Raw genomic sequence first — 27044 nt, 5'->3', positions numbered from 1 at the left:
GATCCCACAAGCTGTGCGGCACAGCAAAAAAAAAAAAAGCTCTTCGAAGAGGACAGTCAAACCATTTCAGTTAGATGGAGAACTTATGTGGAAGTATCTAATCTCAAGTATACACTAGAGGTTGCACACCAGTGGCCCATGGGCACACCTCAGACCACAGACCCATAGTTTGGCTCAAATAGAGTTTGTTGTTTTTTTAAATTGAGTCAGTAGTTAAAAATTGGGGGATTCCAAGTATAAAAATCTGGGCTGGTTGTTATCACATAAATGGCAACAATCGGCTCTCATTCCCACCGGGGAGTCAGCTACATCTGACAGCTACTTCCCCCTTTAGGCCAAGACATGTACCAACGCTTAGACCATTTCTCACATTAATTAACTTGCCTAACCCTGATAGAGGTGTTTGGAACATATTACCTGAATCTGAGTTTCAGAAAGTTTGGTAAACGTTATAGTACCTTGAGATGCTGGTTATAAAAATGAATTATCCGTATAATCCTGAGTAAATGATACATATATATATTTTTTTTAATAGATTTATTATTAATTTTGTTTTTGGCTATGTTGGGTCTTTGTTGCTGCACAAGGGCTTTCTCTAGTTGCAGTGAGCAGGGGCTACTCTTCATTGCAGTGCGCGGGCTTCTCATTGCATGGCTTCTTGTTGCAGAGCACGGGCTCTAGGTGTGCAGGCTTCAGTAGCTGTGGCACTCAGGCTCAGTAGTTGTGGCTCGCGGGCTCTAGAGCGCAGGCTCAGTAGTTGTGGCACATGGGCTCAGTTGTTCCACAGCATGTGGGATCTTCTCAGAACGGGGCTTGGACCCATGTCCCCTCCATTGGCAGGCAGATTCTTAGCCACTGCGCCACCAGGTAAGTCCCATGCATATTTTTTAAGAAGACTTCCTGGGCTGGGTTAATTGGCCCCGTTTCTGTCCCTCTGTACCTCCTTAGTCACATTGTATTGTGGATCTTCTAAAATTTATTATAAATATCTAATTGTATATCCCTGTAGCGCACTACGAGCTCCTTCAGGCCAAAGACCATGAGTACTAGATGCTGTTCTTAGCATCTAGTACCTGTACACAGTAGGCATCCAAATGTCTGTTATATTATTCTAACTTTAGTACAGGCATTTGAGTGTGATGATCTGTTCTTATTTGGTGGAAAAATTATATACTAGCTATTTCTTTTTTTTTTAATTACAAGCAGCTTCTTTGGTTAAAGAGGATTTTTAAAGTTATTTCAATAATTTTCAGTTTTCCGCATTTTAAGTTGAAAACAATAGCCGAAATACACATTCCTAGTAAGCATACAGGTTCTCAGAGGGAAAATTTTGAGTTAGGTAGTTTTTTTCATTTTATTTTAAAATAAACATTCTTTTAATACTCTTGGTAATTTTTAAAACAAATCTTTTAATTACCATTTAATTTTACTTTTGCAATAAATTGAGACTGGCAGTCTTTCAGACTCTACTTGTTTACTTATTTACATGTCTAGCCATGTGGGAGTTGGTTTTATTTTATATTACTGAAAGTGTTGAATGGTATCTAGCTTTTGTATTTTAGGTAAATTAAAATTGAGGTAGTTTTTAGAATTTTTCAATATCTCTTTTTAGATCATTTATGATCTCTTATGTTAGAAAATTTTTGACTATGTCTGTGATATTGCATTGGGGTTTTCAAATAGTTGTGAAAAGTAGAAAAAGTCCTCTGGTGTCTGTTTATATGGGAATGGAAAGATTTAATTTAAAGTTTCCTTAATGAAAATGTGAATTATTATCTTTGCTAGTTACAGTCTCAGAGAGCTAAGATCACTTAGCCTAAATAAATAGAGAACACTGATGTTGATCACATTCATAGCATAAAAGCAAATAACTATTCTTGAGTGGTTGGGTTGGATTTTTGCTTTTCAAAGTGTGATTGGTAGTGCTGGTTTCTCCTAGTTGTAATGTTTTTAGAAATTTTCAACATTGTATTTAGTCATTTTTGCTCTTCCATTTAGTACCATCTCCCTTTCACAAAAAATCCAGAAGTTGGTGAAATCCAACCATATGTTTTCAAAAACCTAAATGTCTCGAGGAAAAATGACTCCCTGTAAAGTTAAACACAATTCATATCTTAAAAGTATAAATATCTTGGGCTTCCCTGGTGGTACAGTGGTTGAGAGTCCGCCTGCCAATGCAGGGGACACGGGTTCGTGCCCCGGTCCAGGAGGATCCCACATGCCGTGGAGCGGCTGGGCCTGTGAGCCATGGCCACTGAGCCTGCGCGTCCGGAGCCTGTGCTCCGCAACGGGAGAGGCCACACAGTGAGAGGCCCAGGTACTGCAAAAAAAAAAAAAAAAAGTATCAGTATCTTGAAAGGATTTATGTATCTTCAAGTCAGTTATCTTACTAGACTAGATAGTTTCTTTAACTTTATGAAAGTAGAGTAGTATGACTCCATTTACTGAGGGCAAATATACACTCACAGAATCAAAATAAATTTTTACCCTCTATTTCATATTTAGACATCTGGTTAGATTTTTAGTAGGGTGATGTTGGTTTTTATTTTTATCAAGATTACAAAATTAGGTGTTAGAAGGGTAGAAAAGTAGGTAGATAGGTACAGGTAGACTTAGTTTAAGATGAGACTGCTCTGGTATATTCTTGTATCCTTTATTAGTCTGTTTCACTTACTATAGTTCAATTCTAAACGCTGTTTACCAGTTGCATTCAGTTTCTATCATATAAACCTGAAATGTGCTAGAAAAAATAAACTAAGACAAAAGAAATTTATTTTTCTGTTTGTCTTTTGACTTAACATTCAGGATCAGACTTGGCTTGTAATCCAGGCTCAGGGTACTGGAAAAGTTAAATAATGTATAATACTTACGCTTATCTTCAATACCCTTGTTTTGTTGTGGCTAATTAGATGAATTTAAGTGATGGTCAGAGGCTTCTAAATAGGAGGCAGTAACTCCTATTAATACCAATTTCCAAATGGTATCTCTCTGTTCCAGCCCATCACAACAGTTTTAAAACCAGTTTTTGTTTTTGTTTTGTTTTGTTGCTTTGTTTTGTTTTTTAACAGGAGTGCCAGTGTAACTCCTTCAAGACTGGAGTGACACACTCTGCATCTGCATCTGCCTCATGTGAGTTCTCATTTTGGCAGCAGCATTCTGCTAGGCTGGAACCTCTGTAGAGGTTTGCCCTTCCTTTGTCTAAAATCTATAAACTACTACACAGTGTGTCTTGGTGGCAAAGGTAAAAAGTGCATGAGAATTCCAGACTTCCCTGCAGAAAGTTTTCAGCTCACCTAAAGGGACTGTCTCCTCTAATCCAGATTCTATCTTGTATGAACAAATTCTACTCAAAACAGCCCACAACTTTCACCCCCACAACATGCAGCTGATATTTTTTGAAGAACTGTTTTTCCCTCGCAGATTATGGAGTAAAGAATATCTTTAAATGCTCTCAGTAGCTTCAGCTTTCAAAGCTTTGGTTGTTCTCTTTATAGTCTGGTTACGTAACCTGAGAACACTGTGTGCTGCCCTGGTGCCTGAAGCAGTCCTCTTTTTTGGACTCTGGCCCTTAAAATAACCTCTTCCTTTGTCTTTGGATATTGGGTAAATTAGAATAGGCCTGAGGACCTTCTTGAAAGAGAAATAAGCAGTGAATGTGTGAGGCTGTGTATACTCTTGAAGCTATTGGCAGTGTTTTGGGTCAGTTGTGAGAACTGAGTTTGAAGCTATGCGTCATTTACTTGCCAGTTTTGCCAGACAAACTGAAATTAGAGCCTTTGCAGCTGTGGAGGGCATATAGAGCTCTAGTCTGAGGTGATATATATGATTCCCCACAGATGTCCAGGCCGGCTTTGAAGGGCCTGGTTGATTAAAAAAGAAATTTTGCTATCTATCTGTTTATTTATTTAAGACATGATGGTACTTTGTAGGGTTCAGGAATTGTCATTTTTACCACCAGGTCAGAACAAATTGTGATTTTTCCCAAGGGACATTTAGAACAAAACATCTAGATTCATGCTCTGTGCAGCTGCAATTCTGCTTCTCCAGCCCTGGTTGTACTGTACAGTTCTCTAGCAGCTGATTTAATGACCTGGGAGTTCGTGTTACTGAAATGATTATCCAGGAACCTTATGAGAAAATGTCAATACCTTGTAGGTCTTACTGATTAATATAGAGCTTAGTGAAATAGATAGTGTTGTCAGAGTGGAACTTGGACTCTCTTTGCTAAATCCATTCCCACCTGTGATTAGAGCAGTTTCTTTTGGACTAGTTGAAAAAATTGGAGGGAGAGTAGTGTGTTTCAACACCCAAGCTTAAATGTTGATAGCCTACTTAATCTAGAAATTCATTTTTAACAGTGGCACTATATGCCACCACAGAAAGCTTTGGATGAGACTCAGGGAGACCGAAATTCTGGCTTCAGCTGATGTTTCTACATGCTGTGTAACTTCAAGTTAGCAAATGGGGAAAATAACACTGTATTTTTTGGAAGCACCCTAAACTCATTGAGAAAAAGGAAATTTAAAGTATTTATTTCTGTAGGTGGAATTTCTAGAAAGCCATCTCAGTTGAACACTTGGAAGTTCTGCCTTGGAATAAACACAATGTGACAAGAGTATAGTGTTTTATTTTCTGTTATTCTATTCTTTATGGTGGCAAAATGGGGAATTGAGATCTCTGCCCTCACACATTTTTTTTCACCCAAAATTCTGAGTAAATTGATTTGGGTTTCAATCTGAATTGTCTCATAGAAATAGATTTTAATCACTATTACTCCATCACTTCCCTAACTAGGGAAAATTATTCATTTAGGGGCGAGCCTGGGTGGAGGGTGTTTAAGTTTTGTTTCTGTCTCCCATTCTTAAGGCATATCCAGCAAATTATCTTTCTGAAAAATTAATAATTGAAAACATTTTATATGGGCCAAATCCTATGAGAATGAATGTCAATGGATTATCCAAATTACTGAGCTATACTGGACTTTTGTTCCATTAAATATTGTTTGACATAAGTGGGGCTTTGTTAGAACTGAGAAGTAATTTTTGTTTTATGAAAATTTTGTTAAAATGAAATTCACTTTCAATTGAGGTGGAAGCACGGGGTGGGGTGAGATATTCTTTTATACTCTCAAAATAATTCAAATTGACATCAGTGGATACCATGCTTTCCTGGTTTTATGATAATACACCAGCTCTTATTCTGTTAGCATGTATGAATATATAGCACTTGCTTTACCACAGTGTACATCATTCAAATTTAAGAATTCCACACTTGAGGATTCAAAAAATTTTGTGGGCAGGGATGGGTGAGGATGGGGTTGGAATTGATGGGAGGGGAAAAATATAGCCAGTTTTGAAAATGTTAGCTGGGGTTAGCATTAGCCTTAAATTATTATTACCCCTGAGACCACAGACGAAATGACAGCTTCTTTTGGCATTGTTCTGGTGAGATGAGACTTAAGCATCTCCTAAAGGACCTTAAAATTTTGAGGCTTATAAATATGACAAATGTTTATTAAAGGATTTTAAAATCTCACCTTGTTTTTTTTTTAATTTCAATTAAAAAGAATAAATAATACATTAATATGTCACAAGTTTTAAAGGTACAGAAGGTACCTGAAAGTCTTCTTCCTTCCCCTATCTCTTAGTCACTCAGTTCCCTTCTGTGGAGGAAACCACTATTGCTGTTTTCTTTTATGTATTTCCAGAAATATTCTAAAGGATTGTTTTTGGAAAGGGAAAGTTGAATCATACTCATTAAAACATTAGCACTAACTTGGATAGGCAGACTAATTGCAATGAAGAATCAGTTTGAGCCATAGGCTATATATGTTAATTATAGGTAGAACTATAATAATAATAATAGTTTAATTATTATGAGACAAAAGAATAGGATGTTTGGGGGTGTTTTTTAATCCTCATTTGGCATTTAGCAAGATTGCAGGTATTTTTATTTTTAATATGGCTTACCCACCCTAGAGACTGATGGATGGTTGCCTACCTACATCTTTCATTTGGAAGAAATGTGTTTAAAGGAGCATTTTCTTTATACTAAACTGCAATGATGATTCTGAAAAGATTTTTCATTGTAGAAAACTTCAGACATATAATATTAGAGAGAAACCCCTATATTCCAAAATCCATTTTATTTCACCTGTAAAAAACTCATTTTTCTTCTTTGGCAGATAGGAAGTATATATATTTTATATATATTATACTTGCTCGTACTCATTCTTCCATAATCAGGTCTAATAAAATGAGTTATAATTCTTCAATGTCTAATTCCCAATTCATATCCAGATTTTCCTATCTCAGACATGTCTTCTTATGGTTGTTTTAGCACTAATAATTTGCAAAATGCAATTTTGATGGCTATGACATTGTCAGGGCTGATAAAGAAAACAAGTAAATCCTAACAAATGGAATCATGCTGATTGGAGAAGGAATTTAAAGTAACTACTAAGCCAGATAGGAATTCTAAAAATAGACTGGTCTTTAAAAAAAGAAAAAACAACTAATTTTGAAGGATTCCTACACCAATCATGCACAACAGTGAGGACTTCAACATACATAGATCTATCTAGTTTTATATTAATTATATTCTCATGGTTAATATCACAGCTGTGCATATTACATTATCCCACCTGCCTTTAGATTGTGGGCATGAAAGAATAAAGAGGAAAAAATTTGGGGATTAGGTTTCCTAAGAATGAAGGCACTCTTCTGAAATGCCTGATAATTCATTTTGTTGCTGCTCCTCCTACTATAATATGACCTATTTCCACAGACTGACAGTTGAGTTCTGTGATTACTCAGGGCGGTACAAAACATGGAGTTTGAAGGAAACGAAGAAAAATGGCAGATTTAGGAGGAGAGAGGAATTGGGAAAGTAGAAATTTGCTCATTTGCCTTCTATTTTAAGTAGCTATTCTTTTAATGAGAACCTCCTCTTTGTGCAGTGTACAAGTCCCCGGAGTATGAGTCCCTTGGCTTTGAGCTTACTGTGGAGAGATTAGTTTCTATTGGCTATCCTCAGGAGCTGCTCAGCTTTGCATATGATTCTACATTCCCTACCAGGTAATATTTCAAGATTATTCTTGGATTAAGACTCCTCCTTCTGTCCCCAAAATTAATAATTCCAAAAGCATCCTCAACCAAAAAACTTCCCCCAAACAAACAAAAAACCAACAAAACATCAAAAGATTCTTTGGGGGTTTTTTGTTTGTTTTTGGTTAGTGTTGATTCTGAAATGACCATGAAACCTTTCATGTACACCATATATTTTGTGTTCCTGACTTGAACTTTGAACTTAGTTTATTGTTATTAAAGAAGATCCATTTATGAGAAAGAAGAGGGATTATTAAAATTGATGGACAGTAATCGCAGATGCTCTTCTCTTATGCTATTGGAGAGCGGTTACATGTTTTGCTAATATATTTAACTTGGTAATCAGGAGGCTTCTTGGCAGTTTGCATTCCTGGATTTGATAAGAAAGATTTGACACTAAGAAAGATGATGCTAGGACTTCCCTGGCGGTCCAGTGGTTGGGACTTCGCCTTCCAATGCAGGGGGTGTGGGTTCGATCCCTGGTCGGGGAGCTAAGATACCACATGCCTCGTGGCCAAAAAAACAAAACATAAAACAGAAGCAATATGTCACAAATTCAATAGAAGACTTTAAAATTGGTCCACACCAAAAAACTCTTTTAAAAAAAGAGAAAGATGATGCTTATTTTGAGATGCCATCATATCTGTCCCATATACAACATGTGACAGAGGGAAATATAAGGCAGCTCAGTTGTCCAAGGAAATTAAGAGAGACTCTGTTTTAGGATAGAACCAGCTGTATTAAGAGGAACTATTGTTTACACCTTGTTTGATTAAGCTGTTATTTCTCACATAAAACAGTTGTGATTATTTATCTGGACAGAGTAAATATTTGTTAGTTGTTCTGAGATTCGTTTTTAAGATTTTATTCACTCACTTTAGCCTCTAGAGTTATATTGTTTGGGGACATAGTTGAGCTGCCATAAAACCTGAATAAGGTGAGGGTTGGTTTGTGGTGATGGAGTAAATACTCCATTAGATTATTGCCTTTATTACTTTGCATGATTGGTGATGTCTTCATTTTTACATAGGGGACTTGTCTTTGATACACTCTACGGAAATCTTTTGAAAGTTGATGCCTATGGAAACCTCTTGGTTTGTGCACATGGATTTAACTTCATAAGGGGGTGAGTACAAAGAACCTTTAACCTCTTTCTCATGTTTTTATAGTCAAACAATATGAAGATGATATTGTCTCCCCAAATACAATATACTTTCCTATTCCCTCATCATTAAAGATCATTTCCTTTACATAAGGATACTTAAAAATTATTTATTAGGCAGTGAGGACCCAAACTGACTTATAAATATAGTTAGCAGTTACATTTTGTTTAAATTAGTGCCTTCTAATTTTATATAGCATACAACAAAGCTAATCTTGAAACTTGCCCCAAAAGAACTGTAGTGGCTTTGACTTATTTGAAATTCTAAGATTTTTATTTTCTCCTTTGTAATACAGTTCTCAGGTAGCTGCTCAGAAGAGGTATGTATGTAAAAGTGCTTTGAAAAATTTAAAACTACAGCAATGTAAATGAGATTTTTAACAGCTAATACATTATTTTTTATATTACAATGAGTACCTTCAGGTATTTGATCATGTGGTTAAAATTTTTAAAAACATGGGGTTAAAAATGAATACAGAGTGACACTATTTAAAACAAATAAGGATACGTTTTATTTTCATAATTAGAATATTTCCACTATTCTTACTAATTTGGACTTTTCACCCCAGTAATAAACAGCAGACAAAATTTAGTATCTAGTGTTTTTTTGTGAAACATCTCAATTTTTTCTTTAAAAATCACAGTGCCATAACATGACAGTTTCTATAATTGTGGCTTTACAATTACAGTATATGATTTTCTCTACTGTTATATTACCTAATTTACTACTGACACTGTATTAGGCAACTCTTAAAATCAAAATGGGTTAAGTGTCAGTCTGTTATTTATTTTCAGTAGCAAAGTAGTAAAAACCACAGTCTACAATGAAGTTGTTAAAGAGACAGTGTCTTTTTGGTAAATACATTTTGGGATAAGAGACACAAACTAACAGAAACTGTACCAGAGTTTCCTTTAAATCTGAGGTCACAGCAATGCCCTATTTGGAATTGAATCATATGTTACAAGACTCTTCAGCTGGCATTACACAAGCTAAACAATTTCCAAGTGTACATAGAACAGTATGAAGTGAACACCCTACCTTGACACACCTGGTTAGACCAGTGGTTATATCTATCTTCCTTTCACTGTTCCGCTCGTGAGGGGTTTGTTCAAGTTCATGAATATCAAAAGGCAGGATTTAGAATGTGAAGTGACTGCAAATAAAACTAAAAACCCAAGCTATTTTATGTATAGATATTGTCACTACAATTCAGAATCCCAATGATGATGAACCAAGGTTCTATTTATGAACGTCTGAAATGGACTTTTGTGTTACTGGGTAGGGGTGTAGTCAGAGAAGAAAAGGAAGAGAAGAAATTCTATATATTAGTACTACAATTAGATTTACTAACTCAAGATCCATAGACCTCCTTTCTTCCCCCCCAAATAAGCCAATAAAGTTTCCAAATAGCTCCTTTGGAAATACATTTAATATTGTTTCAGAAATAAGTCATTTATGAGTAAATGCAGAATCATTCAAACAGTACTTATTAGCACTGTACAGTCTTTAGAGTTAAATTTAAAAAAAAAAAAGTCCATGGAGAAGGACAGAATGAAGATGGAGGGAAAGGGAGATAATTATTGAAGTATAGTGGTGGACAAGGTTGGAAGGAAAATTAGGGCTCCAGCACGCATCACCTTATATGCCTTGCCAATTGAGTTGGAGCCTCTTTTCAGATTATGGTAAAGGCTTTTAAAGTTTTAGACTAGGATAATATTGAGATCAAACCTTTATTCTGTGGGTCACACATAGTTAGCAGTACTGTATTATAAGCGTTTTCTTCCCAACTCCAAGTCTAGCATTCCTTCCTTTATGATACATTACCTCCCCATGAATTAATTTTTATTTTAAATGTATACTAGCATGACTTGACACTTAATTTAAACAAAATGTAGGGAATTCCCTGGCGGTCCAGTGGTTAGAACTCCGTACTTTCACTGCCAAGGGTGCAGGTTCGGTCCCTGGTCGGGGAACTAAGGTCCCACAAGCTGTGAGGCGCGGCCAAACGTTTAAAAAAAAAAAAAAAGTAAAACAAATATAGTAGGGGCTTCCCCGGTGGCGCAGTGGTTAAGAATCCGCCTGCCAATGCACGGGACATGGGTTCAAGCCCTGGTCCATGCTGCGGAGCAACTAAGCCCATGCACCACAACTACTGAGCCTGTGCTCTAGAGCCCGCGTGCCACAACTACTGAAGCCCGCGTGCCTAGAACCCGTGCTCTGCAACAAGAGAAGCCCGTGCACCGCAACGAAGAGTAGCCCCCACTCGCCGCAATTAGAGAAAGCCCACGTGCAGCAACGAAGACCCAACGCAGCCAAAAATAAAATTTAAAAAAGAACATAAACAACCCAGAAAAACAAATATAGTAAACAAAATGTAATCACTAACTGTATTTATAAGTCTGTTTGGGTTCTAATTGCCTAATAAATAACTGTATTTAGGTAAAGGAATTATTCTTTAATGATGAAAAGGTCATCTTACTAAACCTGACTGAGGAAAGCGTATCATTACTATTCCCTTCTGCCTTAATTTTCATTACAGAAAATCTTGGAAGGCTAGAAGATATGCTATTCCATAAAGTTATTCTTTATTGGGAACACTTATTTCAGAAGGGTGACTAAGACAGGGAGCTAATGTGATTTTATATCCCTAACTAGAGTTTATGCCATTTGTAGTTAACAAACACAAGCAGGAATTTACCCAAGTTATTCTGAGTATGAACTTTAAATTTGGTGTCCTTTATTCAAAATAGTTAATCTTCATATTTTACTGTGAGGACTGTGCATTTTTATATTTTAGTTTTTCTCCCTTTTGGTTTCTCTGTAATATATATATATATATTTTAAACATCTTTATTGGAGTATAATTGCTTTACAATGGTGTGTTACTTTCTGCTTTATAACAAAGTGAATCAGGTATACATATATCCCCATATCTCCTCCCTCTTGCGTCCCCCTCCCACCCTCCCTATCCCACCCCTATATATACTCTCTGTAATATTTTTATTAATAATATATCCCCTTCCTCTTCTTGCAGTGTTTTATTTCACTCTTTCAGGTTCTCATGCATCTCTAACTTCTGTTTTTTTTTTCGCTGTCTTTTTCTTTTAAACTCTGAATGTCTTCTGTGGATCCAGTCTCAGTCTGCTCTTCTTTCTCTGCACTCTTAAGTGGCCTCTTCTGCTCTAATAGTCTTGCTGACTTCATTTATTACCTGTGCAGAGATGATCCCAGCTATCTCTCAAGTTTGAATCTCTATTTTAAGTTCTTGACCTTTGTTTCTAATTGCCTGTAAAAATGTTTACTTTTAGATTAACATATCCAAAATAAAATTCCTCTTATATCTACTTTTTATCTAGTTTTCATGATTCTGTTTATGGTACCACCACCCTCTCAGAGACACCCTCTTAGTGTGAGCATCATCATCTTTGGCTCTTATGTTCCTCATCTACTACATCTGATAAGTTGCCTCGTCTTGTTCATTTTACCTTGGCAGTCTCTCCTGAATAATTCTTCTCTTTAATTTCCTTTGCGCCCACTCTAGGACATGCCCCTCCTGCTCTCAACTGGACTACTACAGTAATCCCCTAACTGATTTCCCAGGCCTCTGTCTCTGTGTCAGTTAGTTTTTGCTGCATAATAAAGTACTTCAAAACTTAGTGGCTTAAAACAATGGCCATTTGATTTAGCTCAAAATTCTGAGAGTCAGCTGGGCAATTCTGGGATTGCTCAGCTGATCTAGAATGGCCTCACTCGCATGTCTGGCAGTTGGCAGCCTGTTGGCTGGGGCACCTCATTTCTGCATGTAACCTTTTATCCTCCAGCAGGTTATCTCACTCTCATTCACATAGCAGTCTCAGAGTTCCAAGTGCAGCAAGAGTAGGCAAGCCCCAATACACATGTGTTTTCCAAGTCTCTGCTTGGATCCCATTTGCTGCCATTCAAGCCTGTATTCAAGGATGGAGAAATAGACTGAGCCTCTTAATCAGAAAAACTGCAAAGTCACATTACAAAATGATAGGAAGAATTTGTAGCCATTTTTGCAACACATCACATTTCTTCCTCCGTTTTATCCTAAAACGCCTACTAATTTAATATATTTACAATTCAGCTCTGATGGTTTTATCCTTCTGCTTAAAAGCTGTCAGTGGGGACTTACATGGTGGCACAGTGGTTAAGAATCGCCTGCCAATGCAGGGGACACTGGTTTGAGCCCTGGTCTAGGAAGATCCTACATGCTGCGGAGCAGCTATGCCATGTGCCACAGCTACTGAGCCTGCACTCTAGAGCCCGTGAGCCACAACTACTGAGCCTGCGTGCCACAACTACTGAAGCCCGCACGCCTGGAGTCCGTGCTCTGCAACAAGAGAAGCCACCACATTGAGAAGCCCATGCACTGCAATGAAGAGTAGCCCCTGCGTACCACAACTACTGAAGCCCACGCGCCTGGAGTCTGTGCTCTGCAACAAGAGAAGCCACTGCAATGAGAAGCCCATGCACTGCAACAAAGAGTAGCCCCCACTAGCGGCAACTAGAGAAAAGCCCGCAGGCAGCAACAAAGACCCAATGCAGCCAAAAAACCCCAAAACTGTCAGTGGCACTGTTGCCCCTGAATGAAGTATAAAAACAATAGCATAATTGCCTCAATTCGTCTTTCTAGCTTTATTTTTCTCTGTTCCCTTTTCTCAGACTAGTTTCTGGATTCGTCTATCTAGCTTTCAAGGGCCAGCTCATATGCTACCATTTTCATGAATTCTTCCAAGATTTTCCTCTCCACATTCCCATATTCACTTCTCTCTACCCCTTAAGTTGAAATGGTCTCCCCTTCTTCAGTTTTCTCATAGCTCTTCGCACCTTGCTTGTAGTTGTGATTTTTTTACCTTTTTGTAATTGTCTGTGTATGTGACTCACCTCCCTTACCAGACTGAGAACTTTTTAGGGGCTGGAACCAAGCTTCTTCCTTTTCAGAGCTACCCATGTGTTTTTTGGGTTTTTAAAATTTTTTTTTTTTATTTGGTTGCACCAGGTCTTGGTTGCAGCACGGGGACTCCTTACTTGCAGCTCCAGAGCTCCTTAGTTGTGGCATGCAAACCCTTACTTAGTTGCGGCATGCATGTGGAATCTAATTCCCTGACCAGGGATAGAACCCAGGCACCCTGTATTGGGAGCACAGAGTCCTATCTACTGCGCCACCAGGGAAGTCCTGCCATGTGTATCATTTGGAACCCTGCCTTGCACATAGCCACCAAAATATCTGAATTAATTTTTGAATGATGAATATGTCTCAGAGTTATAATGTTATTTTTGAATGTCAGTTAATTTAAATTTTTTTCTTTCAGACCAGAAACTAGAGAGCAGTATCCAAATAAATTTATTCAACGAGATGACACTGAAAGATTTTACATTCTGAACACACTATTCAACCTACCAGGTAGACTCATTCTATGCTTATATATTATATATTCTATGCTTATTCTATGCTTATATATACTGATGCTTTCCCTTCTTTCCATGATCGTTTGTCTTTGCGCAAGGACATAATGAAACAAATTTCATTATCTCACTTCTAGCTTATGAATATCTATTCTTCATTTTTCAGAGACCTACCTGTTGGCCTGCCTAGTAGATTTTTTTACTAATTGTTCCAGATATACCAGGTATGTATATACTATAATTTTCTTTTTCCAATTGATTTTTTAAAAAATTAATGTACAGGGTTTTAGAGAACTGGCCACTGCAGGTCTTTTCTGCTTTTCTGAAGTGAATTTAGTGCTAGTGAAAGATGCCACATTGCCAGCCTGAGAGATGGGACAGCACCAGCAGCTCCATGCAGGCTCTCACCTCCCACACGGCCCTCTCCTTGCCAGTGTGCTGCAGCCATGTTTGGAAGGGACCACTTCTGATTGGCTTCTCCTGGGAATGAAGACGGCCAGCAGAGGTGCTAATTGTGACAACTGAGTGGGAGGTTTGTGTGATGATTATCTGTCCAAGCAGAATTGCACTAAAACCCCCCAACTCATTTCACAGCAGCTACCCAGGAGCCATTCAGGGATGGTAATTTAGTTTCATTCCCAGGCCCAGCAAGATTAATTGAGTAGTAAATACTGTTTATCCTCCCTGAAGTAAAATTTTGCTTAAGTCTTGAAAAAGTTATCCTTTCCTTTCTAGGGAGAATTGTAAGTTCAGCCGTATGTGGCAGAGTTTGCAAACTTCTTATCCTCTTTAGGCCTTACCCACTTCAAGGCACTAAATTTGGTGGAGCACTAAGTCACTAAGATAAACAGAAAATAGACAATACCTTAGTACCTAGAGACAATGTCAGAAAAGTGAGGGTGGAGAGAACCTAAATTACCAATTTTAAATGTTTCTTTGATGGGAACCTGTTTCTTAAAAGTGATAAAGGACCTGATATTTTTGGAACTGGCCTTTTAGCTTCCATTCAGTATATTCTTCTACCACTCTGTATCTGTTCACAGTTATTGTATTCCATTGAACACTGTAGTCATCTCTGGTGGTCAAAATGGGTTTTCATTAGGGAGTAATTATTTTCCAAATTAGCCACACGGCCTTTATTATGTGACAATGGAACCTTTGGGTCCCCTGGGCAATGTTTGATATTCATTTTATTTACCCTCTTTTGGATTCCCTGTCATGTTCTTTTTATCTTTCTGTAGCTGTGAAACCGGATTTAAAGATGGGGACCTCTTCATGTCTTACCGGAGTATGTTCCAGGATGTAAGAGATGCGGTTGACTGGGTTCATTACAAGGTACCTAGGAGCTGCTTCTTCACCTGCTCACTGCCTGGCATGTGTTTTTTATGGTCTGACATTAACTTTCCAAGTGCAAATAGAGCAGAATTGTTCATCTGTTTAAAAAAGGGGGGGGGTGGGATTTGCCGCTGGTGATAGCTGTCTAGAATACTTCTGTCCTTGTCTTTGGCTGTCCTGCTTACAGAGGTAATGCCGGTCTTTCCTCAGTGGTGGTGCTTGGCTTCTAGATCTTATTTCAGTTTGCATTTCCCAAACTTACTGGAAGAGATTTTAGCATTAGGATTATACTTACCATATCCTTTCAGGATGATTATGGTCCATTTGTTTTTTCCAAATACCTCCCACTTGGCCAATAACATTAACTAAGTAATATTATGTTTACATTTATTATAAATTATGCTGAATAAAATATGAAATGCCTTTTGATTTCTAGTTTAAAATAAAAATAGTTTTATATTTTAAATACATTTTGGAGGTGGAGTTGCAGCACATCACATCTGCCACTTTATCCTGGCCTTGTTTAGTTTATCTACTTTTCTGGAAATACTTAAGAAATGCATTTAGGCTGACAGTAGTCACAGTTTTTATAATAAACTTAAAAATTGATTTTGTTCTCTTCTTGCTTCCTTTTTTCTTTCTCTAGGGTTCCCTTAAGGAAAAGACAGTTGAAAATCTTGAGAAGTATGTAGTCAAAGATGTAAGTAATAAAGGGAAAAATAGATCTGCATGATAGCTTCCTTTACCTATTAGGGAAATTAATAACAAGCTTATTTATAATGAAGTGGACAAGAGAAGATATTTCTCTGTCGTGGCAGTTTAACACACTCCGAGTATAATCACCAAGAGTTTTCAGCCAGAGCATGGGTTTTAGTTTTTCTTGTTTGTTATTAGGCAAGAAGACCCAGTATTTCATTTGTCCTTTTAGCTCTAATTACAATAACAGCAGCTAGAGTGGTTACTTTGCGCACATCACTGTGCTAAGTGATTACATTCATTATCCCATTTAATCTTCCATATAACTGTGAGTTAGTTACTGTTACCTCTGCTTTATAGATGAAGAAACTGGGGACTTAAATAACTTGCCCAAGTTCATACAGTGAATAAGTAGTAAAGCCAAAGTCACACCTAAATGTATCCTGAATCATAACCACAGCGCTAGATCATCTAAAAAATGTACATATGGGGCTTCCCTGGTAGCGCAGTGGTTGAGAGTCCGCCTGCCGATGCAGGGGATGCGGGTTCGTGCCCCGGTCCGGGAAGATCCCACATGCCGCGGAGCGGCTGGGCCTGTGAGCCATGGCCGCTGAGCCTGCGCATCCGGAGCCTGTGTTCCGCAACGGGAGAGGCCACAGCAGTGAGAGGCCCGTGTACCGCAAAAAAACCCCCAAAAAACAAAAAAAAACCCACCATATATGTGACTATTATTTAAATTGTCTTTAACCTATAAACAGGGAATAATGAGGAAAGCTTTAAAATACTTCAAGTGACATTAGTGGAAAACCTAATAAAATTTTTAAATATCTGTAGTTTAGTTAAAAGCATTGTGCCAATGTTAATTTCTTAGTTTTGATCATTATGCTGGGGTTAAGATGTTAATATTAAGGGAAGCTGGATAAAGAATATATAGAAACCCTCTGTACTATTTTCACAACTTTTCTGTAAGTCTGAAATTATTTCAAAATAAAAAGTACACACAGACACACACAGCACTGAGATGAGATACTTCTTCCTTTTCTTACAGAGTAAAAGTAGAATGCAATTATTTTCTCAAAGTTCTTTGGTAAAGATTTCTTATTGTTTTCATTCTTTGTACCTCCTATTTCCCGTCCACTCCCACTCCCATGATTGTTGTTTCAAGAAAGAACACTGAGGGGTTCAGGAGGATTTAAGTGAAGGAAGCTATTTCCTGTGAGAGAAGGAAAGGCTGTTTTTCTTGTTACATCAGGAGTTAGAATTTCCTCATGTATCTGCAGGTGGCTCTGGACATTTCTAGGTTGCTTCATGACACATCATGTCACTTCTGCAAGGTATTTCATAAAATAAAAGTATATACAGTGAAGCCATATCTAATACTCTCCATAGAGTATTTAGCTGATGATGTTTAAAAATCAGCTTCTCCTCATCTCTCACACACTTAATTCACTAACTTTTAGAGATTACAAGGTAATTTAAACTCTTTCCTGAGGCAGACATAATGAGGAAGTTAGAGATATGTTTTTAATAGGCATATAATCATTTATATATTTTATATATAAATCTATTATATATACACCATGTATACACTACATACATGATACTTAACTCATGCATAGTGACAGTGTGGTCTTCTAAATGCAAAATTCTGAAACCAACCAACCAACCATCCCTCCCTTAAAGGGCATCCCCTATTCCTATTTCAGTGGACAAAAGTCCAGTGTCTAACTACTCCACAGTGTAAATGAATATATACAGATGGTCCCCAACTTAAGATTTTTTGACTTTACGATGGTGTGAAAGCAATACACATTCAGTAGAAACTGTATGTGGAATTTTGAATTTTGATCTTTTCCCAGGCTAGTGATATGCCCTACGATACTCTCGTGATGCTGGGCAGCAGCAGTGAGCTACAGCTCCCAGTCAGCCATGCGATCACGGGGGTAGACAACTGGTAACATCCGTTCTACTCTTCACTTTCAGTACAGTATTCAATAAATTACATGAGATATTCAACCACTTTATTATAAAATAGGCTTTGTGTTCGATGATTTTGCCCAACTGTAGGCCAGTGTATGTTCTCAGCACGTTTAAGGTAGGCTTGGCTAGCTGTCATGTTTGGTGTATTATCGGGACATAACCCCAACATAAGTGGAGGAATATCTGTGTGTTTTAGTGTTTCGCTCATCATCATTCATATATTTCAGGGAAAACTGCCTTTGCTTCTAAGCCGGATGAAGGAAGTAGGGAAAGTATTTCTTGCCACCAACAGTGACTATAAATACACAGATGTAAGTGCTTAATATTCATATTTGTTTATTTATACAAAGGAATTATTTTGGACTAAAGAACTGCGACTATAATGAGGAAGATAGTTTACTAAGTGAGGGTATTTTATTGCCATTTCATTTTGAAAGCAGAATGAAAAAAGCAAAAATATATAGCATACATCAGAGCGGTTCTCAAATTTTTCTAAATATTTCTTTTGACTATTTTCCCTCATTACAATTGGCTACTTGAAGGTTTTCTCTTAGGGGTTATTTAAAACATTTGCGCTGATTAAAATGTCTTCGTTGTCTCTTTGTGCTTCATTTCTAAAACTTGAGAAGTTACACCCTTTATTATTGCACATGTGTACATATGTGCCCTCCCTGCTGTTGGCAGCCAGACAGAAATAGATGGTGCTAAGGTGTTTTGACTCTTAGCCATCAAAATTTACTACCTCTTAACTTAAAAAAATTTTTTGCCATGATTAAAGCATATAGAAAAGATGATTTAACTCCTTATCATGTTACTTTTGCTAAGACAGTTACAAGTTCCCAGTACTAGCAGGAAGCTCAGCACTCCCCAATCCTCTTTATGTAAAATGTTGATTTAGAAATTTGGTGATTTGGAGTAAGCAAGTAAGTTGGCTTGGTTGGTCTAGGAACAGTAGTAAGAGGGCCAAGGTATATTATTTCCATGTGAGTCATTAGTTATCTCTACACCCTTATCTCAGATACCCTTTACCTCCAAATACGTGTTCCAGTCCTCTAGGAGAACTGGATAGGAATATATGGATGTGAATCTGTACAAAAAAATCTAGAAGTCTGTGTTCTACTGAGAATGTCAGAAGCTTGCGTTTGTTTGCTATGATGAAGCATTCATTTCTGGCTTCTTCCACTGCCATGATTTCATAAACTTTAGAGGGAACAAGAATGTGATGAATCTTGTATTGAAAAAGACATGTCTTATAAAAAGCTTGTGTGTGATTTATTTAGGTGTCATATATCTCTCGCAGAAGTAGTATATGGACCTTACGTTGGATTTTTTTTTTTTTCCAGAAAATTATGACTTACCTGTTTGATTTCCCACATGGCCCCAAGGTACTCTATGTAACTTAACAGACTGTTGCTTTAGTAACAATGAATGCATTTAATATCCTGGAATGTTGAGGGTAAGGAATTGGTCAGGAGCCATCCAGAAATCTTCATTAATATTAGAAGTAATGGGCTTCCCTGGTGGCGCAGTGGTTAAGAATCCGCCTGCCAATGCAGGGGACACAGGTTTGAGCCCTGGTCTGGGAAGATCCCACATGCCGAGGAGCAGCTAAGCCTACTCACAACTACTGAGCCTGCACTCTAGAGCCCGTGTGCCACAACTACTGAAGCCCGCGCACCTAGAGCCCATGCTCCGCAACAAGAGAAGCCACGGCAATGAGGAGCCCGTGCACCACAGCGAAGAGTAGCCCCCTCTTCCTGCAACTAGAGAAAGCCTGTGCACAGCACCGAAGACCCAGTGCAGCCAAAAATCAATAAATATTTTTTAAAAAAAGGTAGTAATGCCAGGAGTTAGTGTAATTTAAAGTTGCTAGCAGTTTGAAAACTTAGTAGACAGAAATAAGAAAGATTCATGTGGTATTTAATAGGATGAGATCAGAATAATTTTTTTTAATTTTTTATTTATTTATTTATGGCTGTGTTGGGTCTTCATTTCTGTGCGAGGGCTTTCTCTAGTTGGGGCAAGTGGGGGCCACTCTTCACCGCGGTGTGCGGACCTCTCACTATCACGGCCTCTCGTTGCAGAGCACAGGCTCCAGACACGCAGGCTCAGTAATTGTGGCTCACGGGCCTAGTTGCTCCGCGGCATGTGGGATCTTCCCGGACCAGGGCTCGAATCCGTGTCCCCTGCACTGGCAGGCAGATTCTCAACCACTGCGCCACCAGGGAAGCCCCAGAATAATTTTATGCCCAAGAAATTCTATACAGAATTGTTACATTTGTGTGGCAAATAAAGGAATTTTCAGGTTGAAGAAGATAATGTAGTTAAAAGAAACAGAGAAAATGTATATATTCTTGCCAACGTCTAGATTCTGCTGTTAGTTATTGCTGAGTTCTGTGCCAAAAGAACAGCTAACCCTGATATTTAGCAGAGAAGTCTTCATTCCTGTAGTATGGCCATATTTAGATTTAAGGAATACTCGTTGCGATTTAGTCACTAGGCTTCTTTGAATAAATGTCATAAATAACTGTTTTGAGGTCACCTAAAAGCAGAGTAATGCAGTGCTCTTTGGCTTGACCTTAAAAGGTTAATGCCATGGTTCCAGTTCAGGATGGAAGTAATGTTAATGGGCATCCCTTCTACATTAGTGCTGATTAGCCTGCCATATAAGCCAAAGACCAGTGTGTACCTGGAACCATCATTCTGAGAACATAACTGATGAAATCTGCTAATAATAGTTCCACGTCAGTTGTATACTTCAGTTCTGATGCTAATCTGCCTCTTTCTTAATCTGTCTCGTACATATTTGTTTTGCAACTCTCCTTAGCCCCTTGGAGCCTCTTATAGCCCATTTTTAGAGTGTGAGCACTTTCTTTCATACATTATATTGCTTGAAATAAATTGATAAATAGGTGAAACGATTTAAAATATAGTGGTTAGAGTCATTATTTATATTTTTACTTTGCCTGCTTCCAAAAGGATGTGGCTTATAATAAGCCACAATATGTTTTTAATAGTGGGATTTTCTGGTTATACTTAGTATTTCTACATTCCTTTCGTCTGATTGAGATGAAACATGAGTGCTTTAAGGTTAGGAGTGATGTTTCGGCTTTTGCTGTTTCTCCCTTATCAGCCTGGGAGCTCCCACCGACCATGGCAGTCCTACTTTGACCTCATCTTGGTGGACGCACGGAAACCACTCTTTTTTGGAGAAGGCACAGTACTGCGTCAGGTGGATACTGTAAGTTGAGAGGAAGGTGTATCTGTGAGCAATTACCCTTAATGTTTCTCCTTTCCCCACTCCTACTCTCCCTACAGAAACAGGTATTTTTAACTTATTAGCCATATCTCTCTTTTGAAGTTTTTTGGTCTTAATCGATACAGCAGAATAATTCAAATGAATATAATTCAAAAGTGACATTCATTTGGCTGCCTAGCCAAGTAGCATTTTGGGTGGAGATTGTGATAGAAGGATAAAGCATTACGAAGTTCCTATTCTTTTCTCACAGAAAACTGGCAAGCTGAAGATTGGTACCTACACGGGCCCCTTGCAGCATGGCATTGTCTACTCTGGGGGTGAGTCACAGACTTCCCTTTATTTAGTGTAAGTCTTTGCTCAGACCTTTGCTGAGACCTGAAAGCTTTGGTGTCCTCCTGGCACAGTGCCACATATACTCTTTAGAATTCTAAAGATATCGTCTCCTGATGGTAAACACTTCAATCACCTACTAATACAATAGGAGTCAGGGAGAAAGGTTTTGAGAAGTGGTCAGTATGTCCTAGTGAACCTTTGATTTTCACTAAAAGGATCAGTTTTTTCCAATCCTCCTTTTGCCTATTTGAGGCATTTTCTCAGTGTCTGGAATCATGTCGGGTGGTTCCCAAGGGGTCCTCTAGGGGTTTTTAGGAGCCTTGTGGACACAGATGTGTGTTTTGTTGGAATGAAAAGCAGTGGAACAAAGCCAACCTAATGGCAGATCTGTGATGAGAAATGGCAGTGGTACTTTGAAGGGTTATGCCCCCTAAAGCTGAGACGTGTAGTTTTGTTGCTCTTGCGTTTGGTGATCAAGAGCTCTGGTGAGCACAGTGGAGCTAAAGGCCTTGTCTTAGGGGCACTAAAAAGGTTGATGAAAAAAGACAATGGTGAGTCTTTATCTTTAAGAAAGGTGCACCCTTTTAGTGTGTTCCTCACATAGTTAAAAGAATAAAATTAATTGTATTTAATGGTTATGGTACTTGGAACACTGGTTTTTAATATGGAGACATTTATTGTTTTCTCATTGTTCGTTCCATTGTTTCAGGTTCATCTGATACAATCTGTGATCTGTTGGGAGCCAAGGGCAAAGACATTTTATATATTGGAGATCACATTTTTGGGGACATTTTAAAATCAAAGAAACGGCAAGGGTGGCGAACTTTTTTGGTGATTCCTGAACTTGCACAGGAGCTGCATGTCTGGACTGATAAGAGTTGTAAGGAGCCATTATTCTTACTTTATAAATCTTTGATGTAGCTAGTTTATATCTGAATGGCCGGCTATGAATCAGTCCTCTTTGATGAACCATTACTTTGTATGCAGGGGGTCAGACAGAGGTGGTCAAAAGATGGGCCCTTATATTTGGATACCTCCTTCTCATAGAGCCAGATATTTCACAGAAGCCCAGAATTTTGAGGTTATCTTGTTCAGCCTTCTTCTTGAATCCCTTTAAAGTTTAGAATATTACTGGTCTGAGTTACGTTACAGTAGCAACTGAAAGTGAACTCTGCTTACCTCTGTAGTCCCTTATTTGTTCAATCATGCCTGCTAGTTCCAGTCTCTCTGCTACCAGCTCATGTCTGTGATTCTGGGGCATTGATGGCTCTGAGTGCTGATCACCTGGTATTTATTTGCTCTTCTGAGAAGTAGAGAATGAGGCACTCTCTGAACTGAGCTATACTCTGCACTGAATTGAGCTTTGACCCTAGTTATGTAAAGATGTTTGACACACACAAGTTCTCCAGCCAGTGCTAGCTAGCATCACTCACAGCGTGGTGGAAGGTCCTGCCTCTGGAAACTCAGCCTGCCTCAGGTAGTGACCCTGGCTTCCCCACTTACTATCTTCAGCCCTCAGGCAGGTTACTGAAACACCCTGTGCCTTAGTATCCTCATATGTGAAAGAGGGTAACACCTACTCTCATAAAGCTGCCTGCATAAAGGAGATAGAAGTAACAGCCTTTCTCAACCGAGGCTCCTCATCTGAACCACAGAACAGACAAAATGATTTGAATGACTCTCGTTCTCCCAAAGATGGTAGATAAAGAAGATTTGTTATATACAGTGGCTACATCATGGCTTGATTCTCGCTGGGGAACCCAGGTTGAGAAGGGCTAGAACACACAGAAAGCGTGCAGCGTATAGTGGCTGTTGCTATTGTTTGTACTTCTTGGTGGGATTTTTCTGGCTAGCCTTTCATCTACATTTTCAACTTTCTACCTACAGAATTTTAGAAATCTAGTTGATTTGGTTCTGTTTTCTGGACTTGTGACTTATGCTTTTATCTAAAGATGGAACTGTTAACACTTGCTTTGCTGACACACCTGAGATGGGGTATGAATTGGCACTTTATAAGCTCAGAATCAGCATCCAGTTAGGAAAGTTGTATGTAGGGGGTGGTTTTAAGTAGGAGGAAATGCTGGCGTCATCTGCTGCCAGATTCCAAGCAGTGTCAGTGGGTTTTCCCGAAGGTGGGGGAAGGAAGTCATTTTACACACTCACCTATAGCTTTACTTTTCAGTCATATCTGCAGCCTTTTACTTTAGTTTTAGCAACAGTTAAAACTAGATGATTTTTGTTTTACTTAAAACATTTTCCTTTTTCTTCCAAACTTTAGCACTTTTCGAAGAGCTTCAGAGCCTGGATATTTTCTTGGCTGAACTCTACAAGTAAGTTTCCTAACCCTAAAAATTTCTTCCCTAAAAACCATCTGCCTCTTCAGGAGTCACTTAGATGTAAGAGACGTCCTTTCTGGAGATTTTCACTGGATTTTTCTTGTCTCCAGGCACCTTGACAGCAGCAGCAATGAGCGCCCGGACATTAGCTCCATCCAGAGACGTATTAAGGTATCCAAATGGGATTTGGGAGAAAACTTCGAAAATAAACTTTAAGTGATTTCTGTATTTCTGATATTATACAGGGAGTGGCACATAGCCAGTGTTCAGTAAATATTTATCGAATGAGCTGAGCCTTAATCTTGTTCTTTGCTTTAGAAAGTAACTCATGACATGGACATGTGCTACGGGATGATGGGAAGCCTGTTTCGCAGTGGCTCCCGGCAGACCCTCTTTGCCAGTCAGGTGATGCGCTATGCTGATCTCTATGCAGCATCTTTCATTAATCTGCTGTATTACCCGTTCAGCTACCTCTTCAGAGCTGCCCACGTCTTGGTGAGTTATATAGCCTACAGCTACTATTTGCAGTTAAGATAACGCTGTTAAGGCCAAGATCTGCCAGTAGCTATCTGGCATGGCACAGGAAAGTTTAGATCATTTCTTTCTAATGTGCAAAGCCCAGAGCCAGGTTACCTGGTTGCACAAAAAGGAGTTTTTGAGAAAGTATGAGCAAGATAGAATGTTACAGAGCTTAATTTTACTTTGAAAACTACTTGGTTTAAAAGTTGTTTGAATGGTAAAGACTTTCCTCTATTATTAGTGCTAAATGAGAGAAGTGTAGTTTTCCAATACTGATCTATATTTCAAGACTTTTTTGCTGTGAAATAAATAGGAAATAATAATCTCTTCTCTCCCATCTTATCCAGTTTCAGGCTATAGTATACAATGCGGGCACAGTTTTGAGTGGAGAGAAAAGAGGATAGGCAGCTTTAGGAAGTTCTAGGAGGATACTTCAGTATCTGAATTGGCTTGGCCTCTGGTCCATTATAGGTGCTTCTGTACAGCCATCTAACAAAGGCAGAGGGATTAGGATCTGGGAGACAGCTGTTTTGTTCTGCCTGCTTTCTGAACCTCTGACTTTGTTGTAGATGCCTCATGAGTCAACAGTGGAACACACACATGTAGATATCAATGAGATGGAGTCCCCTCTTGCAACCCGGAACCGTACATCAGTGGATTTCAAAGATACCGACTACAAACGTCACCAGTTGACACGGTCGATTAGTGAGATTAAGCCCCCCAACCTCTTTCCACTGGCCCCCCAGGAAATTACACACTGCCATGATGAAGATGATGATGAAGAGGAAGAGGAAGAAGAGGAAGAATGAGGAGGAAAAGCAAAACTCTGAGCACCCATTAAACAAGTTCTGGCAGGACTCCCAGGAGTAAAGGATGTCCCTGTGGGGGGTGGGGGGCTCCATCAAAGGTACATCCGGAAAGTTTCTGAAGACTTTACAATACTCTAATCGTAGGGGGTCCTTGTTTTAGTTTTGTGTGTCTGCACTCTTCGCAGATGGTTCAGAATTGTAATGGAGTCTGTACTGGAGGAAAGTAAGGGTAAAGCTGGGCTGAACTGCATGCAGCTGGCTCCATCGTGGCTTGTGACACTGTTGCCTTGTCTTGTTTCATCATCAGTCTGTCATAGTGTATCCAGGTACACTAAGGGTGGTGAAGGGTCTCAGAGTGGAGCAAGGAAGACAATGGGAAGAGGTGATCCAAAAATGCTGTTATGGTACAAATTGTGCTCTTATTCCAAAATCCATCTTTTTCAGTGCATTGCATAAGTATTGTATGTCAGTGGAGAAATATATTATTTCCATTATCAAATGTAGTCTTCTGTTAAGGTCAAGGTTCCTTTACAAGCTTTTGTAAGTGTCCTCAGTGACTCCAGTAAGGCTGCTGTCAGTGGCTTAGCAGATGTGTTCTCTACTTGCTGTAGGTAGGGCTGGTCTGGAATGGACTGCAGCAATTTCATTTTGAGGCAGAAGTCTTCATCCACTTCTACATGTTTTTGATTGATAGCAGAAATGTTTATTATCCAAAACACAGTCTTTTTCTCATCTGGGCTAAATCTATAGAAAGAATTCAGCTGAAAGAGGACAAAGGATCAAGCCACCTGAAAAGAAGAGAATCTCCTTCTTATATTACACCATAACGGAGTAAAATTCATTAGTGTGGGCCATATAGTGTGGCTCATGCCACCCCATTCCAGCCTTCTGTATCGTCTTGCTGTATTTCAAATTCAAGCATAAGAGGGTGGGAAGAGGGCTCTGTAAGCCAGAACCTTTACAAAAAACAGGGCACAATCAACGTGGATAAATTCACTTCAGAATCCCAAGTGAAATCACTTCTTGTTGTTCAGAACAAGAATGGATCATCACTGTATACTTTAAGGTGGTATAACTGCCTCACCGGAACAGTGAAAGTTGTTACAACATTTTTCACAGTGGTGTAGACTCCTACTTTAACCTTCATATGTTTCTTCCATTTTTCCTGTAATTTGTCAACACGGGAGGGTAGATTAGCTGCTCTAGAAGTCAATAAAGTATAATATTTCTAATACTGACTTTGACCCCTTCCTGTAGCACAACTATGGTAACTGCTAGTCTTCAAGTGGGTTTAGGGGGTTTTTTTTGTTGTTTTCTTTTAATTAATTATTTGTTTTTGGCTGTGTTGGGTCTTTGTTGCTGCACACGGGCTTTCTATAGTTGCGGTGAGCCGGGGCTACTCTTTGTTGCAGTGCGCAGGCCTCTCACTGAGGTGGCTTCTCTTGTTATGGAGCACAGGCTCAGTAGTTGTGGCACACAGGCTCAGTAGTTGTGGCTCTCAGACTCTAGAGCGCAGGCTCAGTAGTTGTGGCGCATGGGCTTAGTTGCTCCGTGGCACGTGGGATCTTCCTGGACCAGGGCTCGAACCCGTGACCCCTGCAGTGGCAGGCAGATTCTTAACCTCTGCGCCACCAGGGAAGTCCGTGGGTTTAGGTTTGACTTAGTGATACCAATTTGACTTTCTCTTAAAGGAAATATAGTCTAGCATGATTAATGGCTAAATTTATAGCACTTAAATAGGCCTCAGTTTTTTCATGGAAAGTTTTTTGGTACAGGACTACGAGGTGAGGCTTTTTTCCCCCCCTTTTTTTAAAAATCATTTTATAGGTAGGGAACACAGCTCAGTAACTTAGCCAAGGCCGTATTACATCACCACTTTGAATGTGTAGGGCTTTACACTGTCACATCAAGACATGTACATTCTGTTATCTGTTAGGAATTTATGCTACTTTTAAAGTATTAGGTTAGAAATGCTATTGCAGGGACTTCCCTGGTGGTGCAGTGGTTAAGAACCTGCCTGCCAGTGCACGGGTCATGGGTTTGATCACTGGTCCGGGAAGATCCCCCATGCCATGGAG

At 38.9% G+C, this 27044-nt stretch overlaps 1 protein-coding gene across 8 annotated transcripts in view; it reads left to right on the top strand.

Annotated features, from left to right (window-relative positions):
* NT5C2 (5'-nucleotidase, cytosolic II) overlaps nucleotides 1-26200 on the top strand; it is a 111366-nt gene extending 85166 nt beyond the window's left edge. For 4 of the 8 annotated variants that reach the window (XM_060125615.1, XM_060125616.1, XM_060125617.1 and 1 more), the window contains 16 exons: nucleotides 6959-7076; nucleotides 8137-8232; nucleotides 8565-8588; nucleotides 13606-13697; nucleotides 13866-13923; nucleotides 14941-15034; nucleotides 15681-15734; nucleotides 17938-18021; nucleotides 19054-19095; nucleotides 20844-20951; nucleotides 21220-21286; nucleotides 22012-22182; nucleotides 23581-23632; nucleotides 23749-23809; nucleotides 23957-24133; nucleotides 24727-26200. In XM_060125615.1, coding sequence (XP_059981598.1) covers nucleotides 6959-7076; nucleotides 8137-8232; nucleotides 8565-8588; nucleotides 13606-13697; nucleotides 13866-13923; nucleotides 14941-15034; nucleotides 15681-15734; nucleotides 17938-18021; nucleotides 19054-19095; nucleotides 20844-20951; nucleotides 21220-21286; nucleotides 22012-22182; nucleotides 23581-23632; nucleotides 23749-23809; nucleotides 23957-24133; nucleotides 24727-24966 — 1538 coding nt within the window. In that variant the 3' untranslated portion in view covers nucleotides 24967-26200. Of the gene's footprint in view, nucleotides 1-3074; nucleotides 3130-6958; nucleotides 7077-8136; nucleotides 8233-8564; nucleotides 8589-13605; nucleotides 13698-13865; nucleotides 13924-14087; nucleotides 14232-14940; nucleotides 15035-15680; nucleotides 15735-17937; nucleotides 18022-19053; nucleotides 19096-20843; nucleotides 20952-21219; nucleotides 21287-22011; nucleotides 22183-23580; nucleotides 23633-23748; nucleotides 23810-23956; nucleotides 24134-24726 lie in introns of those variants that run through there. The other 4 variants (XM_060125622.1, XM_060125618.1, XM_060125621.1 and 1 more) reach the window with 4 other exon arrangements.
* The last annotated feature ends 844 nt before the right edge of the window (nucleotides 26201-27044 follow it).

This window comes from Lagenorhynchus albirostris, chromosome 16 (genome assembly GCF_949774975.1).
Source record: "Lagenorhynchus albirostris chromosome 16, mLagAlb1.1, whole genome shotgun sequence".
Taxonomy (NCBI): domain Eukaryota; kingdom Metazoa; phylum Chordata; class Mammalia; order Artiodactyla; family Delphinidae; genus Lagenorhynchus; species Lagenorhynchus albirostris.
The sequence above is the reverse complement of the archived record's forward strand: the minus strand, read 5'-3'. Positions and strand labels throughout refer to the sequence as shown.